This window comes from Telmatherina bonti, assembly GCF_933228915.1.
Source record: "Telmatherina bonti genome assembly, chromosome: 13".
NCBI lineage: Eukaryota > Metazoa > Chordata > Actinopteri > Atheriniformes > Telmatherinidae > Telmatherina > Telmatherina bonti.
The window spans coordinates 6,215,349-6,240,099 of NC_136611.1; the positions used below are offsets into that span (position 1 = coordinate 6,215,349).

Sequence of the window (24,751 nt, forward strand, 5' to 3'; positions counted from 1 at the left end):
TGCAGGGGGGCCTGAGGACCGGAATTGAGAAACACTGCCTTAAAGCCAGAATAAAAAATGACCAGAATAAAACCAGAATGATAAAACGACACAAAGTGATCAACACTTGAATACACAAACTTCCTTGTCATTTCTTTAGGTAGTCTTTGGGGAAACTCCTCCATGCTTCTGGAAGGACGTTCTATTGCTCCTGATCATTTTTCCTATCCTGTTCTCTGTCCAGATGATCCCACCTTGCTTTATAGATGCTGAAGTCCAGTTTGTGAGGAGGATCCAACCCTCCATCAGTGATTTTCAGTCCAGTTCCTGTGCTTTGTGACATGCCTCAGCCTTTTAACCCTGTTCCACGGTGGTAGGCAGCCTGCAGAAGGATCAACTGAAGGTCTTGGCTTTTTGCCGAATCTGTTCCCATTGTTTCGAGGGCATTACTAGATCCTGTTCATCCTCTGTACTTTTTTGTTTTAGTCAGTCGCTTCGTTTGCCCAGTTTTCTTGATTTTTCTGTGGACACACCATGAAATGAATCCCAGATGGAAACTGCAATTTCATGTTGAAAATCATAAAAACAAAACATGTGGATACACTTAATTTTCTGCTCTTTGGGAATTACTGTCAAAAAGAAACAAAAAAACATTGGACCTAATTACATGTTGCAGGACAGAAAGCCAGTTAAAGTGCCGAAAGATCCCTTTTTGTTAAATCACCTTGCGTAGAAAGAAAAGAACAAGCGCATAAAGAATACATTTTAAGATTTTAAAGCTTTAAGGTAATATTTATTCAGTAATTAGGCTGAGAGAACAAAGTTCTTTATTTGGCTGAAACAACTCAGCATCAGTGTGACAATTTGAAACCATCTTTGCTTTTCTATAACGTCTTTTCTCATAGTTTTAACCCGTACAGAACAGAGGAGTGCTCCAAACATAAATATACAAGCAGAACTTATCAGGTTGAAATGCAGAACTGTGGAAAAAACCCTCATTTGGACTCGGCGCATTCACACCGGCATGGTCTGGGGAACTGCGTTTGATCAGGCGGGGAATTCTTTCTTTTGGTTTGGTTTGCTTTCACACTGCTGTTTATTAAAACAGCTTAAACCGCTTCGACTGTGTTACACAGTTACAACGTCTCACTAGTTCTACGAAACTACTGCTGACCAAGGCCGAGATTGTGTTGACGATGCACTTGTCGAACAAAAAGGACCTTTTAAATCACGCGTTCCTCTCTCCGCCAGAGGTGGCGCTGCACCAAGTGTTTCTGAAGAAGACAAGACGCTTCACGAAGAAAGAAATTCTTTCATGTATCGTTCCATGCAGAACAACTTCAGTTTGTAGTAAATAACAGCTGAATACACACGACTCGTATGGGACCGGACTGTCCGAGGAAGCGAACCGAACGCCGGCGTGAATGCGTCCTTCGTGAGCATCTACATTCATCAGCTGTCTGGTGAGATCAACACTGTTCAGCAGTTTTCACTCTAAATATGAAATATTGCAGAAATGTCAGAAACAACTGAAATATACACGGATAATCATTATTAGGGAAAAAAATCTGACAAAAAATTTAAATAATTAAATGTTAATTGATTTTATGCAAATAATGTAAACAATTTATGGAATGCTGTCTGTAAATGGAAATGTTTTGTTGATAATTATTAAACAAAAACAGACCAATGAGCTACAATCAACCGATAAACATAAAAAATTAAGAACTTCAGAAAGACACGCTTCCATGTGGAATGCATTTGATGTTTTGCGTGATCAGTTCTTGTGCTACATGCCGGCTGGAAGAACAGCTGATGCAAACAGGACAAAACATTTTGCTGTTTCATGTGTTGCAGATGTTCAGCTTATATCACTCAGTGCTTCATTATCAGCAGTTTTATGCTTTTTATACACATTAAAGAGAAAATATTTACCATGTATGTAGTAAAAATGTTCTGTGTTTTATTCATCACCTGTTTTACCCTCCAGTCCAAACCTGAGCAGACCACGCTGGTTCTGTCTGATCCACATGTTTGAAATAAGTATAAATATTACAGAAAACAAGTTGATTAAAATGTCCTTAAGTTGCTTTTGTCTTTTAGTGCAGAATGAGGGAAATGTTTCCAAATGTACATGATAGCAGTAAGGCCATCTGAGATGCTTAAAGGGTCATTTGTTCAGATAAAATATTACTAATTAAAACGATTGGCAGCATGTTCCCGTTCACATCAAGTATATCAGGCTGTGCTTACAATGGGAGCGACACACTGATCACCGCTACGGCTGGCTGTTCTCCTCTTCTTTATGTTTGCCAGGCTTCCCGTTGGTCTGCGAGGATTGCAGGCGATCCGGAAGCAGGACCTCAACGGTAAAACTGATCCGCTTGGCCTGGAAGATGCTGTAGGTGTTGTCAAATCTCAGCACATCTGTTTGGAAACAGAGCGGAAGACTTTTAACCGGGTGAATTTCTTGCTGCATTGACTTTCGATCGACAGGCAAGAACTTACAAACGCCTGGATGTTCGCAGGTCAACGACCCGTCCTCTGGCACCAGGTGAGCATTGTATCGCTCGCTAGGAATGATTTCCTGCATCTCAGCCGCCTTCTTCCACTCGCCTTTTTTAGCCTTTAGAAACACCCCGAAACCGATGTCCGCTCCCTCGCTGCTGAACTGCCACCTGCCACAGATTCCAAACTGATTTCTACTTGACTCAAAACCTACAAATAGTTTTTGTGCTCCTGAGATGAGATTTAACCTCCTTTACTGTTGTTATGGAAAAAAAAGTCTGTCAATGACGAGGAGTCTGGTTCTGAAGTGAAAAGTATTACAAAGTTTATTGAACAAGGAATAAGAAAGAATAAGACCATACAAATTGCAATTTGGAGAGGCGGTTCAGACTTCTGCCGTCGGACTTCTGAACTGCGTTTCCAAATTGCAATTTGTATTCTCTTGTTCTTTCTTATTTCTTGTTCAATAAACTTTGCAATACTTTTAACTTCAGAACCAGACTCTTCATCACTGAAAGACTTTTTTTCCCACAACAATTTGGTGTCAGAAGTGGGATGCAGACATCTCAGGGCCTCGGCACATTGCTATGTCTGTAACTAAGCATAAGTTCATCATGACGTATTCAGAAGCCCACAAAGCCATAATCAGAAATGAATATACTAAGGATTATAAAATAAATGAACATCTCAGTCAGAACATGAAATTTCGACGACACTGCGATTTCAATTTTTTAACAATAATTATAAGTAAAATTTGTTGCTGTATAAAAAAAACAAGTTACTATTTAACATACAAGTTTGTCTGCATGAGACTAACAAAGTAAATGGTTCAAAGGTGCATAAAAAAAACACACAATCAGCCCCCCCCAGCTGTAAACAACAGGGATTAAATTAGCAACAGATTATTATTATTATATCACTTTTCTCATGCTTTAGGTCATATTTGTGTATTTTTTCTGTTAGTAACCCCTCCTGTCTGCCATCTGCTCTGTTCATCACATCCACTTTTACTCCAAAACATTTAGCTTTTTAGCTAACTTACAAAGTTAGCTTCATATTAGCATGATATTTATGGCATGTTTTATCCCTTCACAAGAATCTATGTTTTTGTTTTTCCCCATAAAAGTGGTTTAGAGAAGCTACTTATCTGATACGATACATTACTGTCTTTTGTGCAAAGCTTGACATAACATTCCAGAGTTTCTGTCTTCCTGATCCGGCTTCGTAAACATCCAGTGTTTTACAGCTCGATCAAACCTTCAGTCCAGCCTTGATTTACCGCTGAGAAAGTTCCTCCTGTCTAAAAATAATGACTTTACTTCTGGCGTTTACACCTCGTGTTTGTCGTCTTTCACAGCCTGATTAGTGCAATAAATCTGCATCAGACTTGAGGCAACGCACGTTTGTAAAAGGTAATAAAAAGCTGCAATTAGCTTTGATTAAACAGGCTTCTGATGAGATGATGAAATCCACCCGAGTGTGGTCTGACTGCTGTCATGGAAGGAAACGGCTCCAGGGAATTAGACCTTTCCATGAACAGGGTTTAACACCGTCACCGCCGTTAATCTGATCTGACTTGATAGATAAATAAGCTTCTTTCCACTTTTCTATCAGTTTTTTTTAACCCCACAAATGACTTAAAATCACTGACCGGAGGACGCAGCCTGGGAACAGAATCTCATAATCCAGCTGCTGAGTTGAACCTCGATTGACTGTCAAACACTGCTCATAATCCACCTTAACGTGGTCGCGCACGTAGTAAGAGGGAGGAACTGGTCCAACATGGTTTATCTGCAACATAAACACACACAGTCAAAACACAGCCATCACATATTTGTATTAAAGATAAGTGTGAGGATGGAGGGCATAAGTCGCCAAGGAAAGAGGGAAGCATCACTTACTGTGCTGTTTTTTCTCTACGAATGCTGTACTACGTCTCGTTTACACAAAAACGGTCTAATTCAAACAGTTACAGGAACGCTAAATAAACAGCAAAACGATCTTTTCTCAGACTTTTCTATTTATTTACAGATATTCAAAACAACCATATGATGCAAGTTTCAGGTGCAGTGAAATACAAAAGCACGTGGATTTAATCGCTGAGTTTTTTTCCTTTCTGCACATCCAACATATCTTTGATCACTTCTCTGAAACCTCTGCAGAAACGATTCGTCATCTAGGAAACGGGAAGTAAAGCAACAGGTGGGTCCTGATGAAGTTAGAACTTTCCAAACCCTTTTCTCTGCAAACATTGTGCAGAACTGAATAATCAAAAGGATAAAAAAAAAAAAAAAAACAGGAAGAAAAACAGGACGCATAAGGCTCAAAATATTTCTTCATATTTTCTTCATTTCTTCATTTCTTTCTGTGGCCGTAAATCTACCAGAGATGGGGAGGACCATGGGGGTCCAGTGATGGATCCCTGCGCAGAGACTAAACGCCTTTACGCACCAACTCTGAATATTTGGTCCAAACAATTTGCACGGCAACATATTTTATCGAATCAATGTCAAGTCAATATGAACGTTGAGCAATTTTCCAAGTTTTATTTTCTTGAACTGAAATTAATTTTTCTTAAACACTTACTACAGAACTTTAGCCATTTTCCCGCTATGCGCCCCCTATCGATGGCCCTGGCCTGTTGGCTCTCTCCAGTCAGCAAATGACAATATTGTTTTGTCTCTTTCTCTCTTTTAGTCTTCTTGTGTTTCTTTGCTGAATCAGCAATGTTGCATGTTCAAAACAGGAAGTTCTTCATTTTACCGTGAAGCGAAACGTCACGCCGCGTCCCGGATGTAAAAGTTGTATAGTGTTGGTTTCTCAGCCTCGGGACGCTGCTGGCAGCAGAAATGCACTTTATGGTTGTGGGAAAATCGAATCGAAAATCGAAAATCAGGATTTTTTTGCTTCACAATTTTAAAATCAATTTTTTTTTGGATAAAAAATCCTTTTTTTTTCAAATAGGTAAAAATATTCCTTCATAAATTTTTTCTTTTTACATTGTTTTTATTAATCTTTTTACTTGTGTTCTTGGGCATTATAGCAGCAGAATGATCTGGTCTGGCTTATTGTGTTGTTTTTTTTCCTAATTAAAATTAAAATAAAAAAAATGACGATCAAAATTAAAAAAAAGTTTGATACATTTTTTTTTTCATCTACAAATATAAGCAATATCAAAGAATTGTTAGAATCACAATTTAAATCGAATCGGCACTCAAAAAATCGGAATCGAATCGAAACAGGACAACAGCGCATTGTCACACCCCTAGTTGTCACTGTGTCTTCAAACAAATCTGGGATGCGAAGTTTTAAGGTTAGAAAGTTACGTAATGCATCTTTAATAGTCACATCCGACAGATATGCAATTAACCAATCTGAGAAGGCGTGTTGACAGTGAACTATGCAACAGTCACTTTGTCGCTGCTACATCAAACTTTGTATCACGGTGGCCAAGCATCTTACGTTTTTCTGCTTCTTCAAGCTAGCCGCTAGCTTCTGAAGCAGATGCTGATGTTACTCTGCAGTCGTCCTAAAGCCCGCCGTCAAGCGGCCATGGTATTCCCAATTTTGTGTTTATTTGCATCGGTTAAGGTGTTTAAAGGCCATAACTCTGATCCTTGGTCCGGCTTTTCCAGACAAAACACTGGCTAATCTCAACTTAATCATCTGATATTGTATTTCCGTCCCTCCTAAAGCACTAGCTAAGGAAAATGTTACACAAGCAAACTTGTTTGACTGTTAAAAACAAGTTTTTTTAACTGCTATTATCTAGTAAGTGTATGTCTTGCTCTGTACGCTGCAACCAAGCTGTGCAACTCTATACGCCTGCATACCATTGCTTTGTTATCAGGTAAGAAAAACCAAAATAATACAGTACAAAGTGAAGGACACACAGCTAGCTAACTAGAGAAACAGTGAGAGATAAAACAAAAAAGATTTTGAGGCTGAGCGTCTCAGTTGGAGGAGTCTTGAACGCAGTCAGAACGATTATTTCTCCTGCTGTTCCTCATCTGTCCTGGGCCCAATTTTTTATCTACAGAAACAGCGACAAACACGGGTCAGTCTCCTCGCCATGTTGTGGTGCAGGACTACTGAAGAGGCTGCTAGCGGCTTGGCTCTGCTTTGACTACGCAAAGAAACTGCGGCTGTTGTGTTGATGGTTTAAGCTGCTTCTGCATAGCGAGGTGGGATCTGTCACTACTGGATGTGGGCTTCCACAGCACACTACCCCACCCCAACACCTCGCCCTACCTCTTAGTCGTCACAGGCACACAACAGAATTTCTTCTCTGTAGCTTCCTTTGGGTTGGCATCCATGCAGCACAACCTAACACATACTACGCTCACCTGCCACCTGATTAGGATTGGTTGCTTGTTAACATAAATAGATAATCAGCCAATCACATGGCAGCAATTATATTTAAGCATGTGGACATGGTCAAGGACTCACCAGAACTGGACAATAGAAGATGGAGAAACGTTGCTGGTCTGATGAGTTTCAGCTCCACATTCACATGGTAGGATCAGAATTAGGTGGAAATATTCTGAAAGCATGTTGGTTGAGGTGTGGGGGATATATTCTCGGCCCCCATTAAGTCCCGTTTCCAGGTCTGGCTTGGTTTGGTGCATGTTAGTACATTTCCACACGCAAATGCTTGGAAGGATACCAAAACATCTGACCGAACCTTCTGTTTGGATCCCGATCTCACCATTTTAACTTAACAGGCATGACATACTACAATCCACCGATTGGTTGAAAGAATCGTCACTTCCTGTGTCACTGGCCACTAACTACAAAGCAGGAAAGACTTCATGTTTACGTAGACGGTGGAGTTTTTGTTGTTTAAAGACACATGCCAAGAAGAAGAAACACAAACTGCCGGATTTCCACCATTCTTCACTTCTGAGTCGCTTTCTTTTAGTTATAATTAAAGTAACGCATTATTTCACTTTGACATCATGCCATTACATAGCTAAAGCAGATATTGCTATCACGGATATTCGCCATGTACCGATATGAGATACAGTTGGCTATGCAAACACAGGATGATGCACAATGTCACAAACATGATGATCACTGTCGTCCAACGGCCTCCACAGTCACCAGATCTTAGTCCTGCAAAGCAGCTTTGCGATGAGGTGAAACGGGAGATTCTCATCATGATGAGGTGGAACGTGAGATTCTCATCATGATGAGGTGGAACGTGAGATTCTCATCATGATGAGGTGGAACGGGAGATTCTCATGGTGATGAAGTGGAACGGGAGATTCTCATCATGATGAGGTGGAACGGGAGATTCTCATCATGATGTGGTGGAACGGGAGATTCTCATCATGATGAGGTGGAACGGGAGATTCTCATCATGATGTGGTGGAACGGGAGATTCTCATCATGATGTGGTGGAACGGGAGATTCTCATGGTGATGAGGTGGAACGGGAGATTCTCATCATGATGAGGTGGAACGGGAGATTCTCATCATGATGTGGTGGAATGGGACATTCTCATGGTGATGTGGTGGAACGTGAGATTCTCATCATGATGAGGTGGAACGGGAGATTCTCATCGTGATGTGGTGGAACGTGAGATTCTCATGGTGATGAGGTGGAACGGGAGATTCTCATCATGATGAGGTGGAACGGGAGATTCTCATCATGATGAGGTGGAACGGGAGATTCTCATCATGATGTGGTGGAACAGGAGATTCTCATCATGATGAGGTGGAACGGGAGATTCTCATGGTGATGAGGTGGAACGGGAGATTCTCATGGTGATGAAGTGGAACGGGAGATTCTCATCATGATGTGGTGGAACGGGAGATTCTAATCATGATGAGGTGGAACGGGAGATTCTCACCGTGATGAGGTGGAACGTGAGATTCTCATGGTGATGTGGTGGAACGGGAGATTCTCATCATGATGAGGTGGAACGGGAGATTCTCATCATGATGAGGTGGAACGGGAGATTCTCATGGTGATGAGGTGGAACGGGAGATTCTCATCATGATGTGGTGGAACGGGAGATTTTCATCATGATGAGGTGGAACGGGAGATTCTCATCATGATGAGGTGGAACGGGAGATTCTCATGGTGATGAGGTGGAACGGGAGATTCTCATCATGATGTGGTGGAACGGGAGATTTTCATCGTGATGAGGTGGAACGGGAGATTCTCATCATGATGTGGTGGAACGTGAGATTCTCATCATGATGAGGTGGAACGGGAGATTCTCATCATGATGTGGTGGAACGTGAGATTCTCATCATGATGAGGTGGAACGGGAGATTCTCATCATGATGTGGTGGAACGGGAGATTCTCATCATGATGTGGTGGAACGGGAGATTCTCATCATGATGAGGTGGAACGGGGGATTCTCATCATGATGAGGTGGAACGGGAGATTCTCATCATGATGAGGTGGAACGGGAGATTCTCATCATGATGAGGTGGAACGGGAGATTTTCATCATGATGAGGTGGAACGGGAGATTCTCATCATGATGAGGTGGAACGGAAAATTCTCATCATGATGAGGTGGAACGGGAGATTCTCATCATGATGAGGTGGAACGGGAGATTCTCATCATGATGAGGTGGAACGGGAGATTCTCATCGTGATGTGGTGGAACGTGAGATTCTCATGGTGATGAGGTGGAACGGAAAATTCCCATCATGATGAGGTGGAACGGGAGATTCTCATGGTGATGAGGTGGAACGTGAGATTCTCATGGTGATGAGGTGGAACAGGAAATTCTCATCATGATGAGGTGGAACGGGAGATTCTCATAGTAATGAGGTGGAACGGGAGATTCTCATCGTAATGAGGTGGAACGGGAGATTCTCATCATGATGAGGTGGAACGGGGGATTCTCATCATGATGAGGTGGAACGGGAGATTCTCATCATGATGAGGTGGAACGGGAGATTCTCATCATGATGAGGTGGAACGGGAGATTTTCATCATGATGAGGTGGAACGGGAGATTCTCATCATGATGAGGTGGAACGGGAGATTCTCATCGTGATGAGGTGGAACGGGAGATTCTCATCGTGATGAGGTGGAACGTGAGATTCTCATGGTGATGTGGTGGAACGGGAGATTCTCATGGTGATGTGGTGGAACGGGAGATTCTCATCATGATGAGGTGGAACGGGAGATTCTCATCATGATGAGGTGGAACGGGAGATTCTCATGGTGATGAGGTGGAACGGGAGATTCTCATCATGATGTGGTGGAACGTGAGATTCTCATCATGATGTGGTGGAACGTGAGATTCTCATCATGATGAGGTGGAACGGGGGATTCTCATCATGATGAGGTGGAACGGGAGATTCTCATCATGATGAGGTGGAACGGGAGATTTTCATCATGATGAGGTGGAACGGGAGATTCTCATCATGATGAGGTGGAACGGGAGATTTTCATCATGATGAGGTGGAACGGGAGATTCTCATCATGATGAGGTGGAACGGGAGATTCTCATCATGATGAGGTGGAACGGGAGATTCTCATCGTGATGAGGTGGAACGTGAGATTCTCATGGTGATGTGGTGGAACGGGAGATTCTCATGGTGATGTGGTGGAACGGGAGATTCTCATCATGATGAGGTGGAACGGGAGATTCTCATCATGATGAGGTGGAACGGGAGATTCTCATGGTGATGAGGTGGAACGGGAGATTCTCATCATGATGTGGTGGAACGTGAGATTCTCATCATGATGTGGTGGAACGTGAGATTCTCATCATGATGAGGTGGAACGGGGGATTCTCATCATGATGAGGTGGAACGGGGGATTCTCATCATGATGAGGTGGAACGGGAGATTCTCATCATGATGAGGTGGAACGGGAGATTTTCATCATGATGAGGTGGAACGGAAAATTCTCATCATGATGAGGTGGAACGGGAGATTCTCATCATGATGAGGTGGAACGGGAGATTCTCATCATGATGAGGTGGAACGGGAGATTCTCATCGTGATGTGGTGGAACGTGAGATTCTCATGGTGATGAGGTGGAACGGAAAATTCCCATCATGATGAGGTGGAACGGGAGATTCTCATGGTGATGAGTTGGAACGTGAGATTCTCATGGTGATGAGGTGGAACAGGAAATTCTCATCATGATGAGGTGGAACGGGAGATTCTCATAGTAATGAGGTGGAACGGGAGATTCTCATCGTAATGAGGTGGAACGGGAGATTCTCATCGTAATGAGGTGGAACGGGAGATTCTCATCATGATGAGGTGGAACGTGAGATTCTCATCATGATGAGGTGGAACGGGAGATTCTCATCATGATGAGGTGGAACAGGAGATTCTCATCATGATGAGGTGGAACGGGAGATTCTCATCATGATGAGGTGGAACGGGAGATTCTCATCATGATGAGGTGGAACGGAAAATTCTCATCATGATGAGGTGGAACGGGAGATTCTCATCATGATGAGGTGGAACGGGAGATTCTCATCATGATGAGGTGGAACGGGAGATTCTCATCGTGATGTGGTGGAACGTGAGATTCTCATGGTGAATAGGTGGAACGGAAAATTCCCATCATGATGAGGTGGAACGGGAGATTCTCATGGTGATGAGGTGGAACGTGAGATTCTCATGGTGATGAGGTGGAACGGGAGATTCTCATGGTGATGAGGTGGAACGGGAGATTCTCATCATGATGAGGTGGAACGGGAGATTCTCATCATGATGAGGTGGAACGGGAGATTCTCATCATGATGAGGTGGAACGGAAAATTCTCATCATGATGAGGTGGAACGGGAGATTCTCATCATGATGAGGTGGAACGGGAGATTCTCATCATGATGAGGTGGAACGGGAGATTCTCATCGTGATGAGGTGGAACGGGAGATTCTCATCGTGATGTGGTGGAACGTGAGATTCTCATGGTGAATAGGTGGAACGGAAAATTCCCATCATGATGAGGTGGAACGGGAGATTCTCATCGTAATGAGGTGGAACGGGAGATTCTCATCATGATGAGGTGGAACAGGAAATTCTCATCATGATGAGGTGGAACGGGAGATTCTCATAGTAATGAGGTGGAACGTGAGATTCTCATCATGATGAGGTGGAACGTGAGATTCTCATCATGATGAGGTGGAACGGGAGATTCTCATCATGATGAGGTGGAACGGGAGATTCTCATCGTGATGTGGTGGAACGTGAGATTCTCATGGTGAATAGGTGGAACGGAAAATTCCCATCATGATGAGGTGGAACGGGAGATTCTCATGGTGATGAGGTGGAACGTGAGATTCTCATGGTGATGAGGTGGAACAGGAAATTCTCATCATGATGAGGTGGAACGGGAGATTCTCATAGTAATGAGGTGGAACGGGAGATTCTCATCGTAATGAGGTGGAACGGGAGATTCTCATCGTAATGAGGTGGAACGGGAGATTCTCATCATGATGAGGTGGAACGGGAGATTCTCATGGTGATGAGGTGGAACGGGAGATTCTCATGGTGATGAGGGGGAACGGGAGATTCTCATCATAAAGAGGTGGAACGGGAGATTCCCATGATGAGCAGTTCTGGAGTAAAAAGCGGGTACAACCCAGTACCAGGAAGGTGGACGCCTGATAAAGTGGCCGGTCAGCTTGTGAGTCAGGAATGTTCTTGTCTGTGATCAAACTGTAACATCCTCAACACAGCAGTTGAATTAGCAGAACAATAAAAGATCCGTAGATGTTTAGTTTGGCATGGCCTGGACCAGAGATGAATCGCTCAGGAATATGATTTGGGTGTTTTACTTGTTTAGTCAGGATGGAAAATCCTGGTGGTCATGGAGCTGACATAAACAAATTTGCCAGTCAAATGTAAAACATTTCATGCACCCATAATTCACATTAGCTCGTCATGTCTTCAGCAAAAGCAAAGCAGCTACAAACTATATGAGCACAGGATGCAAATTAGTGAACACACAGAAGGCAAGAGGTCAAAGTGTCAGCAAACAGTCTGTTCATGTTAAAAACAGCTCAGAAGCAGCCATGGTCCCCTATGTCAGCACTGGCCTGGCAGCAGGTCTAGTTTAGCTCTACAGAGGGTTTGATCAGCTGGAATCAGACTTGTATCCAGTAACAACAGCTTTGAAAACAGTTCCATGATAATTCTTAGATTAGATTAGACTTTATTGTCATGATACGTGGTGTTATGACATTTAACAAGCAGCTTTATGAATGTGCAAACCCAATTACTGTAGTATAGACCCAGCAACAGAAAAATATACAGAAAAAAATAAGCACAATTAAAACAATGAAAACGGCTGAGGCAGGGAGTGTAAGGTGGTGCGGTGCTCATATGTGCAAATGTCAGTACAGACAGATTTACTGTACGCTCCCATTCGTAGTGATTACTACATATGTAGCTTAGCTTTAGTGTTGAAACATGTTTGATGCTAATCTGTAAAATAATCCTTAGTTTTAAAGTTAAATAAATTGATTTCTGTACTGAAATATTAACTTCAGCATCATGCAGAGTAAAAAGCTGGATTTGAGTTACTTTGAGTCTCATTTTACAGTTTTTTTTACATTATTTTTACGAGTTAACGGCTTTATGAGCAGCGTGTCGATCGCTAAACTGTCGTGGATTGTGTTCTGTTGTCTCTGTTCCTCCCTGACTTAATGTCCTGTTGTGGTTTAGTTTGGGTTTAACCCTTTGTGTGTAATGTTTAAATCACATCTTGTACCCGTCATCGCCACACCTGCTGCTTGGTTGTTGTTAGACTGAGCGTTTCGGCTCAGGTTGTTCTCGGTTCAGTGCCAGATCATTGTTGTTTTGTCTGTTGCTGCTTGTTCCTTCAGTCTTCATCCTGCCTCTGCAACTCCGTCCATTTAGTGTGAAAATAAATTCTGTCTAAAGACGCGTCCTCGTCACCACGCCGCATCTCACCAAATCAGCGAGGAGAAAACTGGATAGCTGTGACAGATACTCGTCTCCTCCAACTCATCAGCCATCAGAGACAACCAATCTGCGGTGTGCAGACTCACCCTGGTCCGACAGCGAGGGTCCCCGTCAGGATCCGTCAGTTTCCCTCCGTAAATTGCCGGCAGCTCTTCTGCATCGATGTGCTTCAGTAAAACCTCCTGCCAGTTAGCTGTAACAGCAGAATAACTCCCCGCTTTTAGTGAATTTGAAACTAGTTTTAATATTTTTTAACGCTGGATGGAGTCTCACCCCCAAGGATGCAGATCTTTTGTCGCGTATTCTCACTCAGGAAGTGTTTGACTAGATTATAAGCCACAGGAAAAAGCTTCGGAGCTGCAGGGCAGAAAAGAACAAAGCAAAGTTGGATAAATCAGATAATAATGCAGTTAAAAAGCGATGAATTTACCTTTAATGACAAACAGCCTCTTCAGGCCTTCTGGGTAATTGTCTTCGAACATCTGAAGGATCTGGATGGCAGAGAAATAAAGACGGTTAGACGTTAAACGTTTATCACGTCCACGCTGAGAGTTTGAGACTACAAACCTCTCCGTATGTTTCTATAGCGGGCTTCCATAAGTGTTTTAGTCCAAGACCTTCCACGTCGTAGATCATAGTGATGGACTCGACATTCTTGCCAAGCTGAATAACACAGAAAAAAACTATATTACATAACTGGCACAACAAAAGGCAGAAGTGACAGCAGGTCATTACTATCAAATATACCAAAAAGTAGTTGTGTTTTTACCATTTATCTGTAAAAATTCTGCAGATTCCTTTAATTAACATAATAAATATCAGATCTGTTTAGTCAGAAGGGACAATAAGGAATTTAATAAATCTTAACTTGGAAATCCAGCAGGATTATTACATCTACACTAAAATGGAGAACATGGACATTAGCAATCAGTCCAGAAACCATCTCTTCTCTGTTTGCAGCTTATAAATCTCTGTTAAAGACACATTAATGCTGCATTGGTTTTGCTTGCTCTACGAGCACCACCAAACCTCCGCACAGAACCGATTTTAGTCTCAGCAGCGCGCTGAACGACGGGCATGTCAGCCATCTCTGCTCTTACCCTCTCTGACTGGAGGGTACATTCCTTCTGAAGTATCTCGCAGTCTTTGATCTTGGACTTGATGAAGTCTTGCTTGGAAGCGGACAGGAAGAGGCCTTTGGGATCCACCGGTCCAATGACGTCGTACCAAACCGGGCTTCCCTCCCGGTCATACCCACACATTCCTCCCGACAGATACTTCTCTATCACCTGCAAAGAAGGCAGCCATCTTTAAATCTCCTCATCTCTTTGACTCTGGAAAAGCTTTTTCCGGGGTTTCTGTACCTCTGGTGCACGCCAGTCAGTGATGATTGTGTCTACTTTCAGCTGCTTTCTGAACTCCAAATGCTGTAAAAAGAAGATGGATCCATGTTGAGCTCAGACATTGTTTTCTTATTACTTCCTCTATCATAAACTGTTTCCACTCAGTCCGAGCTTAACTGGGAGATTTAAATGGCTCAGACGGTTTAAGACAGAAGATGCAGTAAAAAATGTCCGGTCAGCTTGTAGGGGATAACCTATGCCATGCTGTGCGAACATAACAGTGTGCATTTGCTTTTAGACACATAATTACAACTACAAAGCACAAAGAAATGATTCAGGTTGTCACATATGACAATTTAAATGGAAAAAATTAACATTTTTCTCCATTTGCTTTGGTCAAGTAAGACAGAAAGTACATCCTCTTTCATTCTATGTTGTTAAAAAAAAAAAGCAGGATAATATAAAAATAATCTGCTTTTTCAAGGTATTAAGATTAGAAAAATACAAAAGCACATGAACTGAAAAACAGGAATTAAGACGATAAGAGCTGCTCATCAAATTTACTTGATCTATTATTAATCAGGAGCATCAATACAAGCATCCATATGTGTGTGTTTACACAATGCCAAGAAGGACAGACATCAGAAATCATCCTACAGAGAGAACGATTACTTACAAATGGGAACAGAAAGCTGTCAGTCTTTCCAAGACTTGACATCCCAGCAAGTTCAACCCAAAGTCTGACCATGCAGTGGTCAAAGAAACTCTTAAAAAAAACCCAAGAGCTAAATCTTGGACTCTACAGGGCGCAGTTAGCAAGTAGAGTATGAGAGCTAAATCTCAGACTCTGCAAGCCTCGGTTAGCATGTAGAGTATGAGAGCTACATCTCGGACTCTATAAGCCTCGGTTAGCATGTAGAGTATGAGAACTACATCTCGGACTCTACAGGGCGCAGTTAACATGTAGTGTATAAGATCTACATCTCAGACTCTACAAGCCTCGGTTAGCATGTAGAGTATAAGAGCTACATTGCATGCTCTATAAGCTTCAGTTAGCATGTAGAGTATGAGAGCAACATTTCAGACTCTACAGGTCTCGGTTAGCATGTAGAGTATGACAGCTACATATCAGACTCTACAAGCTTCAGTTAGCATGTAGAGTCTGAGAGTTACATCTCAGACTCTACAAGCCTCGGTTAGCATGTAGAGTATGAGAGCTACAGCTTGGACTCTACAGGGCTCAGTTAGCATGTACAGTATGAGAGCTACATCTCGGACTCTATAAGCCTCGGTTAGCATGTAGAGTATGAGAACTACATCTCGGACTCTACAAGCCTCGGTTAGCATGTAGAGTCTGAGAGCTACATTTCAGACTCTACAGGCCTGGGTTAGCATGTAGAGTATGAGAGCTACATCTCGGACTCTACAGGCCTGGGTTAGCATGTAGAGTATAAGAGCTACATCTCAGACTCTACAGGCCTTGGTTAGCATGTAGAGTATAAGAGCTACATTTCATGCTCTATAAGCTTCAGTTAGCATGTAGAGTATGAGAGCAACATTTCAGACTCTACAGGTCTCGGTTAGCATGTAGAGTATGAGAACTACATCTCGGACTCTACAAGCCTCGGTTAGCATGTAGAGTATAAGAGCTACATTTCAGACTCTACAGGCCTCAGTTAGCATGTTGAGTATGATAACTACATCTTGGACGCTACAGGGCTCGGTTAGCATGTCGAGTATGAGAACTACATCTCGGACGCTACAGGGCTAAGTTAGCATGTAGAGTATAAGAGCTACATCTCGGACTCTATAAGCCTCGGTTAGCATGTCGAGTATGAGAACTACATCTCGGACGCTACAGGGCTAAGTTAGCATGTAGAGTATAAGAGCTACATCTCGGATTCTATAAGCCTCGGTTAGCATGTAGAGTATGAGAACTACATCTCGGACTCTACAAGCCTCGGTTAGCATGTAGAGTATAAGAGCTACATTTCAGACTCTACAGGCCTCAGTTAGCATGTTGAGTATGATAACTACATCTTGGACGCTACAGGGCTCGGTTAGCATGTCGAGTATGAGAACTACATCTCGGACGCTACAGGGCTAAGTTAGCATGTAGAGTATAAGAGCTACATCTCGGACTCTATAAGCCTCGGTTAGCATGTCGAGTATGAGAACTACATCTCGGACGCTACAGGGCTAAGTTAGCATGTAGAGTATAAGAGCTACATCTCGGATTCTATAAGCCTCGGTTAGCATGTCGAGTATGAGAACTAAATCTCGGATGCTACAGGGCTCGATTAGCATGTATTGGTTGAGAGCTACATCTTGGACTCTACAGGGCTTGGTTAGCATAGTATGAGAACTACATATCAGACTTCATAGGCATCAGTTAGCATGTTGGTTTTAAAGTTCATGTTGCAAGGTTGCAGACAAAAGTCTTTTCTGCCTAAAGCAACATGGCTGCACATACTCGGTTTGCACGGCAGAGTCTGAATAAACCACGAGACAAGAAGACGTTTGTCCTCATCTTCAAAGGTCTACACTTGGTTAGAAATGATCACACTGAGAGATTCAAATCATATGAAAGCGTATGATCTGATGATTTCATTTCAAATGAAATCTGGACAGCGAGGCTGTAGTCTGGCTTCATGAACCCATCACGGCATAAATCCTCCTGGTGAAGTGGCTAAAGAGGGGAATGCTCATCTTTGGAGAGGGACCACAGTAATACTATTGATTCTACTTGCATTGAATCCTCTCAGTTCATTAATTCCTGGCTACTGGATTCATTACTTCTACTGAAGCTGCTGAAAAAAATTAAATGTTCTTTAAGACGACATCCTGAAACATTTTATTCTTCTGGACACCCAACATCACTGATTCAGCAAAGAAACACAAGAGGGTTAAAAGTGAGAAAGAAGCAAAATAAGGGTCATCATAAGATCGTCTTTTGCTGGCTGGATAGAGCTAACAGGTCAGGTAGAATGAAAGAGAGGATGCCGAATTAGTCAACGATAGGAGGGAAAATGGCAAAAGTTCTGTCGTGTGTCTTTAAGAAACAACTGTTTACAGACAGTTTTGTGTTTCTGAGCTGATTTTGCTGCTTAGTTTTTAGTGTTTTCTACGCTGCAATAGAAAAAAAGTTGCTACTCAGTCACATGCATTTATTTAATCCAATTACTCTGTGTCTTATCTCCTCCAGCTGCTGGTATGACTCATTGTGCCTACAGCGACCCCTTATCATCCTGTTCCTCTCTAATCTGGAGCCACTCCTGCTCCCATGTACTGCACAGCCTTTCTTGGAGCCGAGTGCATCTCTCTAAAGAAACTCAGAGAAAAAAACCGCCTACGTGGTTGTACTTTGGCTTATTATGACGCATTCTGCGCTGCGTGGCTGCAGCTGCTATAAAAACCTGTTGTTCTTCTGTGACATGAGGATTTAGGTGTTACCTTTCGCAGCATTGCCTCAGACTTCTGGATGTTGAAGTTTCTGGCTGAAAGAGAGCAAAAAAAAAAAGAAAAAAGACGGTCATAAAATAACCTCACAATAACACAACGCGTTGAATCACAGTGTGATTGTGGGGTTACGCTGCTTTCAAAGTGCTTTAAATGGGGAGAAAAAGCAGATTTTAAGCTTGTGTGTGAAAGATCAGGTCATTATTATTTTTAATATTGACAAAAACACAAATCTGTTGTATGTTATTACATAATAGTGCATCTTTAACCCCACTGAAAGGCTTGAAAAGATCAACCATCTTTATACTTTGAGCTAAAAGCTAAATCTGCTGAACTGAAGAAATTCCTCTAAATATATGAAATAATTATTAATAAGTAAATTAATGACAATCACAGTTAATAATAAACTGGAAATGAGAGCGGAAGCAAAGAAATAATCCCACCAGATCCAGTTTCTGTGTTTCCTTTTAATCACTACTATTGCTCCAACAAGGCCACCTTCTGCCTGAACATAATCATCTCCGCTCCATTTACACCCACATCAGGCTCGCATGTGAAAATAGACCCTCTTATTATGTCTAATTATAATTTGGTGCATCTGCTAATTTACTCGGAACAGATGAAAGCCAGCAAACGCCCCTTCCAATCCATCTTTCCAGCATTAAAGGACATGCAAAAAAATACCACAAATGTTCTTTAACTTGGAGATTTGAATCGATAAGACCGCCTCTTTTAATGGCCGCTGTGTCCACATGACGGCTGCTGATCAGAGCAGACAGTTTGTTGTCTAATACTCCCAGTAAGGTGATTAGCTCTGCAGCTGCCAGTCTGGAAAAGCACGACGTCGCTGTGACGTGAGACTGACAACATCCTGCAGCAGCGGATTACGCTGCAAGGAGCGCACCAATCACCGGAACCTCGATGGTGCTAGAGACATGGACGATGTGCAAGGGAGAATTTGGAGGATGGACATGTGTCTCTGCATTGATGACAGGTGTCCAATCCCATAAAGTTTGCATAAACATGGCTGACATTTAAGATTTCTGGTGTTTCTTCTGATTTCCTCGCTTTATGACAATCTGAGGAAGTATTTGCCAGATCGCGGTGACATTTGGCCCTCATTAACCCTGCAAGATGATAGAGAACAGAGATATGTTCCATAAAGATTTATAATAAAAACGACTGCCAAGTTTTAACAACTTGGCAGTCTGCATGTCGAAGTGGATCCATGTGATCAGAAAAGCCAGAAATAGAATGTGATGATTGAAATCACACCTCAGACGTGTTGAAAAGAGGAAACTGCGACAAAGTTCTGTTTTCCTGTACTGCTCAGGCCCAACTGACAAAGCAGAAGATGATCCCAGATTGAACTTCTCTTTATCTCTGAAGGTGGAGCTGCATCAGGTTTTCTCAGTAGGGGTAAGGGGGGATGGCGTGGGGAGACCCAGAGGAAGAACATCCAGCTTTCAGACCTGAGTAGAGCACAGGATCGGAGCTGCGCTGGGTTTATCTGAAACATATGTAGCTTCAGTCAGCACTGGTGGATGTTCTGCCAGCGGAGTTCCTCAAGGATCCATTCTGGACCCATTTTAGTTTCTTTATGAATCTGGCCTTAAGAATCTTTTTATTCAGATATTTACTAATATTTTGACATAGATGAGACTCAGATTTATCTCTAAAGAAAAAAAAAAAAAACTCTTTTTGACATAGTGGAGTCAAAACCATCTACTGTATATAAAAAATGGGCGGAGTCTCTGTGACATCACTTGAAGTGAATCTCATTGGGTGGTTCCTACCATCGCCATCTTGGTAGCGTCATGCGTGTCATCTTTCCCGGAAAATACAACTATGTGCAAAGAGGTGGAGCTGAGGGGTGGGGGCTGTGAGTGTGGTGGTGGATGATTGATGTCTAACAAACTCCGACCTGCCTGTTGCTAAAAGCTAACTGAGCTAACCCGCGCTAACAAGCTAACGGAGGTAAGCGGGCTAAAGCTAAGTGACACTTTTAACCAGATAAAAACAGCCGTTCTGCTACAGTCTGCCTTCTTGAAGCAGGATATCGGGTACCTGTCAATCAAAAGGACACGCCCCTAATTATGCCAAATTTCAAGATGAAATTACTTCTAAATAAATGAGTTATAAAATAAAATCACTTCCCTCACAGTTGCCATGACGGTAAACCTGACATATTAAACCTAAAATGTTTCTTGTAAACATGTTCATTTTTGCTGTAAACATGTTTATTTCTGCTTCAAACATGTTTATTTCTTCTGAAAACATGTTTATTTCTGCTATAAATGTGTTTATTTCTAATGTAAATTTATTTATTTCTGTTGTAAACATGTTAATTTTTGCTGTAAACATGTTTATTCTGCTATAAACATGTTTATTTCTGCTATAAATGTGTTTATTTCTAATGTAAATGTATTTATTTCTGTTGTAAACATGTTTATTTCTTCTGAAAACATGTTTATTTCTGCTATAAATGTGTTTATTTCTAATGTAAATGTATTTATTTCTGTTGTAAACATGTTTATTTCTTCTGAAAACATGTTTATTTCTGCTATAAATGTGTTTATTTCTAATGTAAATGTATTTATTTCTGTTGTAAACATGTTTATTTCTGCTGTAAACATGTTTATTTCTGCTGTGAAGTTGGTCTTTTTAACATGGGAGTCTTTAGGGATTCCCTCTGTTTATAAAAGACTATAAAAAGACAACAAACTGGTTTGTAACTGCAGACATTACATCCTTCAGACAGAGTTGCACTCAGCTGGTGAGCTCAGCCTGACTTTAAGCACGTTTGGAGAACAGAAACTCTCCCACACGGTTTAATCCAGATTATTACGAGGTTGTTAAGCATCTCAATCTGCTTGCATTCAATCAATGAAGCTGATTCACGCGGCTTCATGGCAACGCCACGCTGCTGTGACATAACTCTAATACTTCAGAGCATGCATCGCCTGAACAGACCTTCATTGTCCACGCGAGCTTCTGAGAAAGCTGTTGTTTTGCAAGCGCCACAGTGATTTAGCAAAGAATGGGAAAAAAGACAGGTTTAAACTAAATCCAGGAAAGTGGAACTCGGCGAGGCAGCAGACGGGCTGCTGCCATCGAGGTGCACCTTTAATGCGATTAGCTCTGGATTAGTTTGATACGCAGAGTGTAAGACCTGCTTTAGCTTCTGTTTCCTCCAAGCTTACAACTTCATCGAGGAAAATGAGACTGGGAACCAGTCAAAGCAGGTGCGGTTTTAATGGGTGGTTTGCTCATGGAGTTGAGCCATGCAAGGCGCTCTGTCAACACCTCTCACATCCTTTTATGTAAGAGAGCTCGGCAGCTTTCCTTGTGACAGCAGAGAAATGATTCCAGGAGAAACACCACGATTCGATCGGGGTTCCTGGGAAGCTTTGCTGCTGCTTTGCCTCTCACCTCGGAGCCAGCGGAGCAGGAAGTGGTCATGCTGAGCCGGAAGCAGAGGAAGAACATCTTGTATCCGCGCTTGAAACTACCAAAAGAAAAGAACAAAATTTTCAGGGATTTAGTCAAAACTTCCCATTGAAGAGCCTGGAAGTAAAATAAACAGAACTTTTCTTCTATTTGGAGACTTTTCTGTTGTTTTTCTTCCATTGCAGCTTTTGTTGTCTGTAAACATGTTTTCCACACATACAAACATGCAGGCGAGCCGATGTCCCATTCAAGCCGTCAGCATGAAGTCAAGAGTGACACATGTACTACAACATAGTAAACACACTTCCAGCTATTTTCTCCATCCTCTTGTATTTTCCTGAAGTTTCCACGTTGACTTTGTTTGTCCAGAACGCTGAAATATGTTGTTCAAGTTCAGTACATCTTAAAAGCTGAGTGACTTTTTGTCGCCTTCATGTTTACTCAAACAGAATGGGTTGTGGGTTGGAATTATTATTATCTTTTTTTTTTTTTATTAATCATACATAGGTGTTTTTTTCCCATCAAATAAAACAATTTTATATATATATATATATATATATATATATATATATATATATATATATATATATATATTTATATTTATATTTATATACATATATATAATTTATATAGATTTTATATAAGGATTTTATTTTGAAATAAAATCCTTCAAAATAAAAAAATACAATAAAGTACTCTGCCTCCCGCCTAATGATTGCTGGGATACGCTCCAGCTTCCTGAGACCCTAAACTGGACTAAATGGTGTAAATAATGGAAAAATTAAAATAAACTATTCTATTGAATAAGGACTTTTAGGATATTATTTAAATTATAGATTTACCTTTCTATTTTAATTTTACTAATTACATATGCATACCATTTGAAACTGTGTCTTAAAAAGTGACTTGTTTCCATCCATGTGTACATTAGAAAATAATTTTGTAAGGGCTCTAAAGTAAAAAAAAAAGGAAAAAAAAGTGGCATTTGTCTTATCAGACACACACTGATGTGCACATCAGAGATGAATGTGGAAACTTATAATAATAATTATAATAATAATAACATTATTATTATTATTATTATTAATCATAATAATAATAATAATAATAATAATAAATCTTTTTGCAGTTCTGACATACCAAACTCTGTAATGGAGAGAATTTTATTTATTTATTTCTTATCCTGCTGCGGAAGCAGAGCAGTCAGCCTTGGACATCTTCACCACATCCAGAAAGGCGTAGGATGGAGACAAAATACTGTTTCCTTCATCAAGTCCAGTTTCTTCATGGGAACAGCTTTAAGCCTCATGTTGAAACAGGAAATAGTTTCTCAAACTATTGCAGTAAAGTTGTAGGAACTCCACTGTAAAACCACATGCGTGGTGCAGTTTAAGCTTCCTTTAAACCAAATAGTTCTGGTCTACTTTATAACGTTTCTATCAGAACATGATGCCCAAACTCCCAACAAACAAACCAGTAAGTCTCACATGAAAAATGCTTTCTGTCTGGATGAGAAGCAACATGATCTTTTAAATGTCAAATAAAAACACTTTGCAGTAGTTATATTGCATAAAAACCAGCTGGTTGCATCAGAAATTCTGCAGCAACATGAACCTTTTCAGTTACTTTTTCTCAACTTTAAAAACCAAATATCAGGATTTTATGCTTTGTCATCTCAGCCATCTGATAACAACTGAACGTTTTATTGATTTGATTTTGTTTTTTGGAACAATATTTAATGATTATAAATACCTTATAATGTCTCTTTATCAATGTTGGCTGATAAATAAGTGATTTTTTTTGTTTTTTGGTCACAATTAAAGAGATGCTGAGTCAGAAAATGATGTTAGCTACTAGCTGTGATGTTTAATGGTGATGTTACACAAGCTGAAAGCAAAACTATTAAGCTTTTCTGCTCCCAGTTAAACCCCACGTGGCTGGATCAAATAAACCCAGATGAAGAAGTAGCCCGAGAATTAAAACCTAAATATAAAAAGAGTGCAGTTATGGTTATCATTATGCAAATGTGAATGAACTTACCTGCTCTAATGCTTCAGCCTGCTTTGGGCTGAGGTCTCCAACTCTTCCGCTCATGTCTGGAAGAGAAAAACCCAGCAGTGCTTCTTCAAAGTCTAATTATCTGACAGACAGACTGACGGACAAACCGAGAGCACCACCCCGTTAAAAACGTGAAAGACTGGTTTCTATCTGCGACACAGCCCCGTGATGCTCATCGGCTGCTTCTGTATCTTGTTGCTCTCCGTGTCAGCTGTCTGCGGTAGGGTAGGAAAAAAAATGTAAACACGATTTTCACTGCGCCCGTAATTTAGCTAGCTGAGTCGGCCAAAGATAGGAAGAATAACATGAGGCTTACTCTGCTCAGGAAAACGATGCAACAAAAATTTATATCCCCGCCCAGTAGCTACTAAAAGGCTTATGATATGTTACCGCCTGACTCAGATTGATACGTCATTGATATATTTATAGGCGGCATTTAAAAACGAGCTGTTCAGATGATATATTTAGTGTAAATCGGGTACTAAAGAGAGAACACATCTAAAATCTCCTGGGATTGCAGCCCTACATTGACCATCTCTGGATGCAATGTATGCACCTTTTTATATATAGTCTACGGTATGCACTTGTGCTGGACCAGCATGGAAGTTATGCCCTATGTTGGTTCGATGTTTTGGCTGCTGAGTAATCTATCGCTAAATAGATACAATATACAATCTTTGGTAACTCTCGCACATGCGCACATTAGCTTAATGTATTAAAATTTATTTTTTTTATTTATTTGTCAATTCATCCACCTTGCTAGTAAGATTATATCTTACTTATATATTGGGCTAGTTTTTCAACATAGTAAACGAAAATCGTTTTACTGTGAAAAATTAAATATACTAGGAGTTTGATTCGTGCTTTTAGAGCTTATTCAAATAAAAGGAATGAATATATATATATATATTAATATTTCTATAATATCGATTTTTATATTACTTAATTATTAGAAATACGGCAACCTACTAGTCCAAAAAGAAAAAACGTACCGAGCCTTGGCTTTAAAGCGAAGCAGGAAGTACTAGAAAATACTT

General features: G+C 41.1%; 1 protein-coding gene across 1 annotated transcript; it reads right to left on the reverse strand.

The window, feature by feature from the left end:
• Nucleotides 1–1,741: 1,741 nt before the first annotated feature.
• Nucleotides 1,742–23,920, reverse strand: LOC306764078 (SEC14-like protein 2). The gene is made up of 12 exons (XM_079251104.1): nt 23,697–23,920; nt 21,639–21,714; nt 18,201–18,244; nt 14,769–14,831; nt 14,505–14,693; nt 13,972–14,067; nt 13,835–13,895; nt 13,678–13,761; nt 13,491–13,597; nt 4,139–4,278; nt 2,488–2,657; nt 1,742–2,406 (listed from the first exon to the last, which is right to left on the reverse strand). Exons 1-12 carry the CDS (start codon nt 23,748–23,750, stop codon nt 2,258–2,260), a joined length of 1,233 nt encoding a protein of 410 aa, XP_079107230.1. The 5' UTR covers nt 23,751–23,920; the 3' UTR covers nt 1,742–2,257.
• Nucleotides 23,921–24,751: the final 831 nt, after the last annotated feature.

Bases quoted from the DNA above. Each gene is read 5' to 3' on its own strand.
- LOC306764078 (XM_079251104.1), bottom strand. From the start codon at position 23,750: ATGAGCGGAAGAGTTGGAGACCTCAGCCCAAAGCAGGCTGAAGCATTA. The intron at 13,762-13,834 runs GTAAATTCATCG...TCTGCCCTGCAG, and splicing joins GAGGCTGTTTGTCATTAAAG to CTCCGAAGCTTTTTCCTGTG. The intron at 2,658-4,138 runs GTCAGTGATTTT...AATCTGTGGCAG, and splicing joins TTCCCAGGCTGCGTCCTCCG to GTGGCAGTTCAGCAGCGAGG.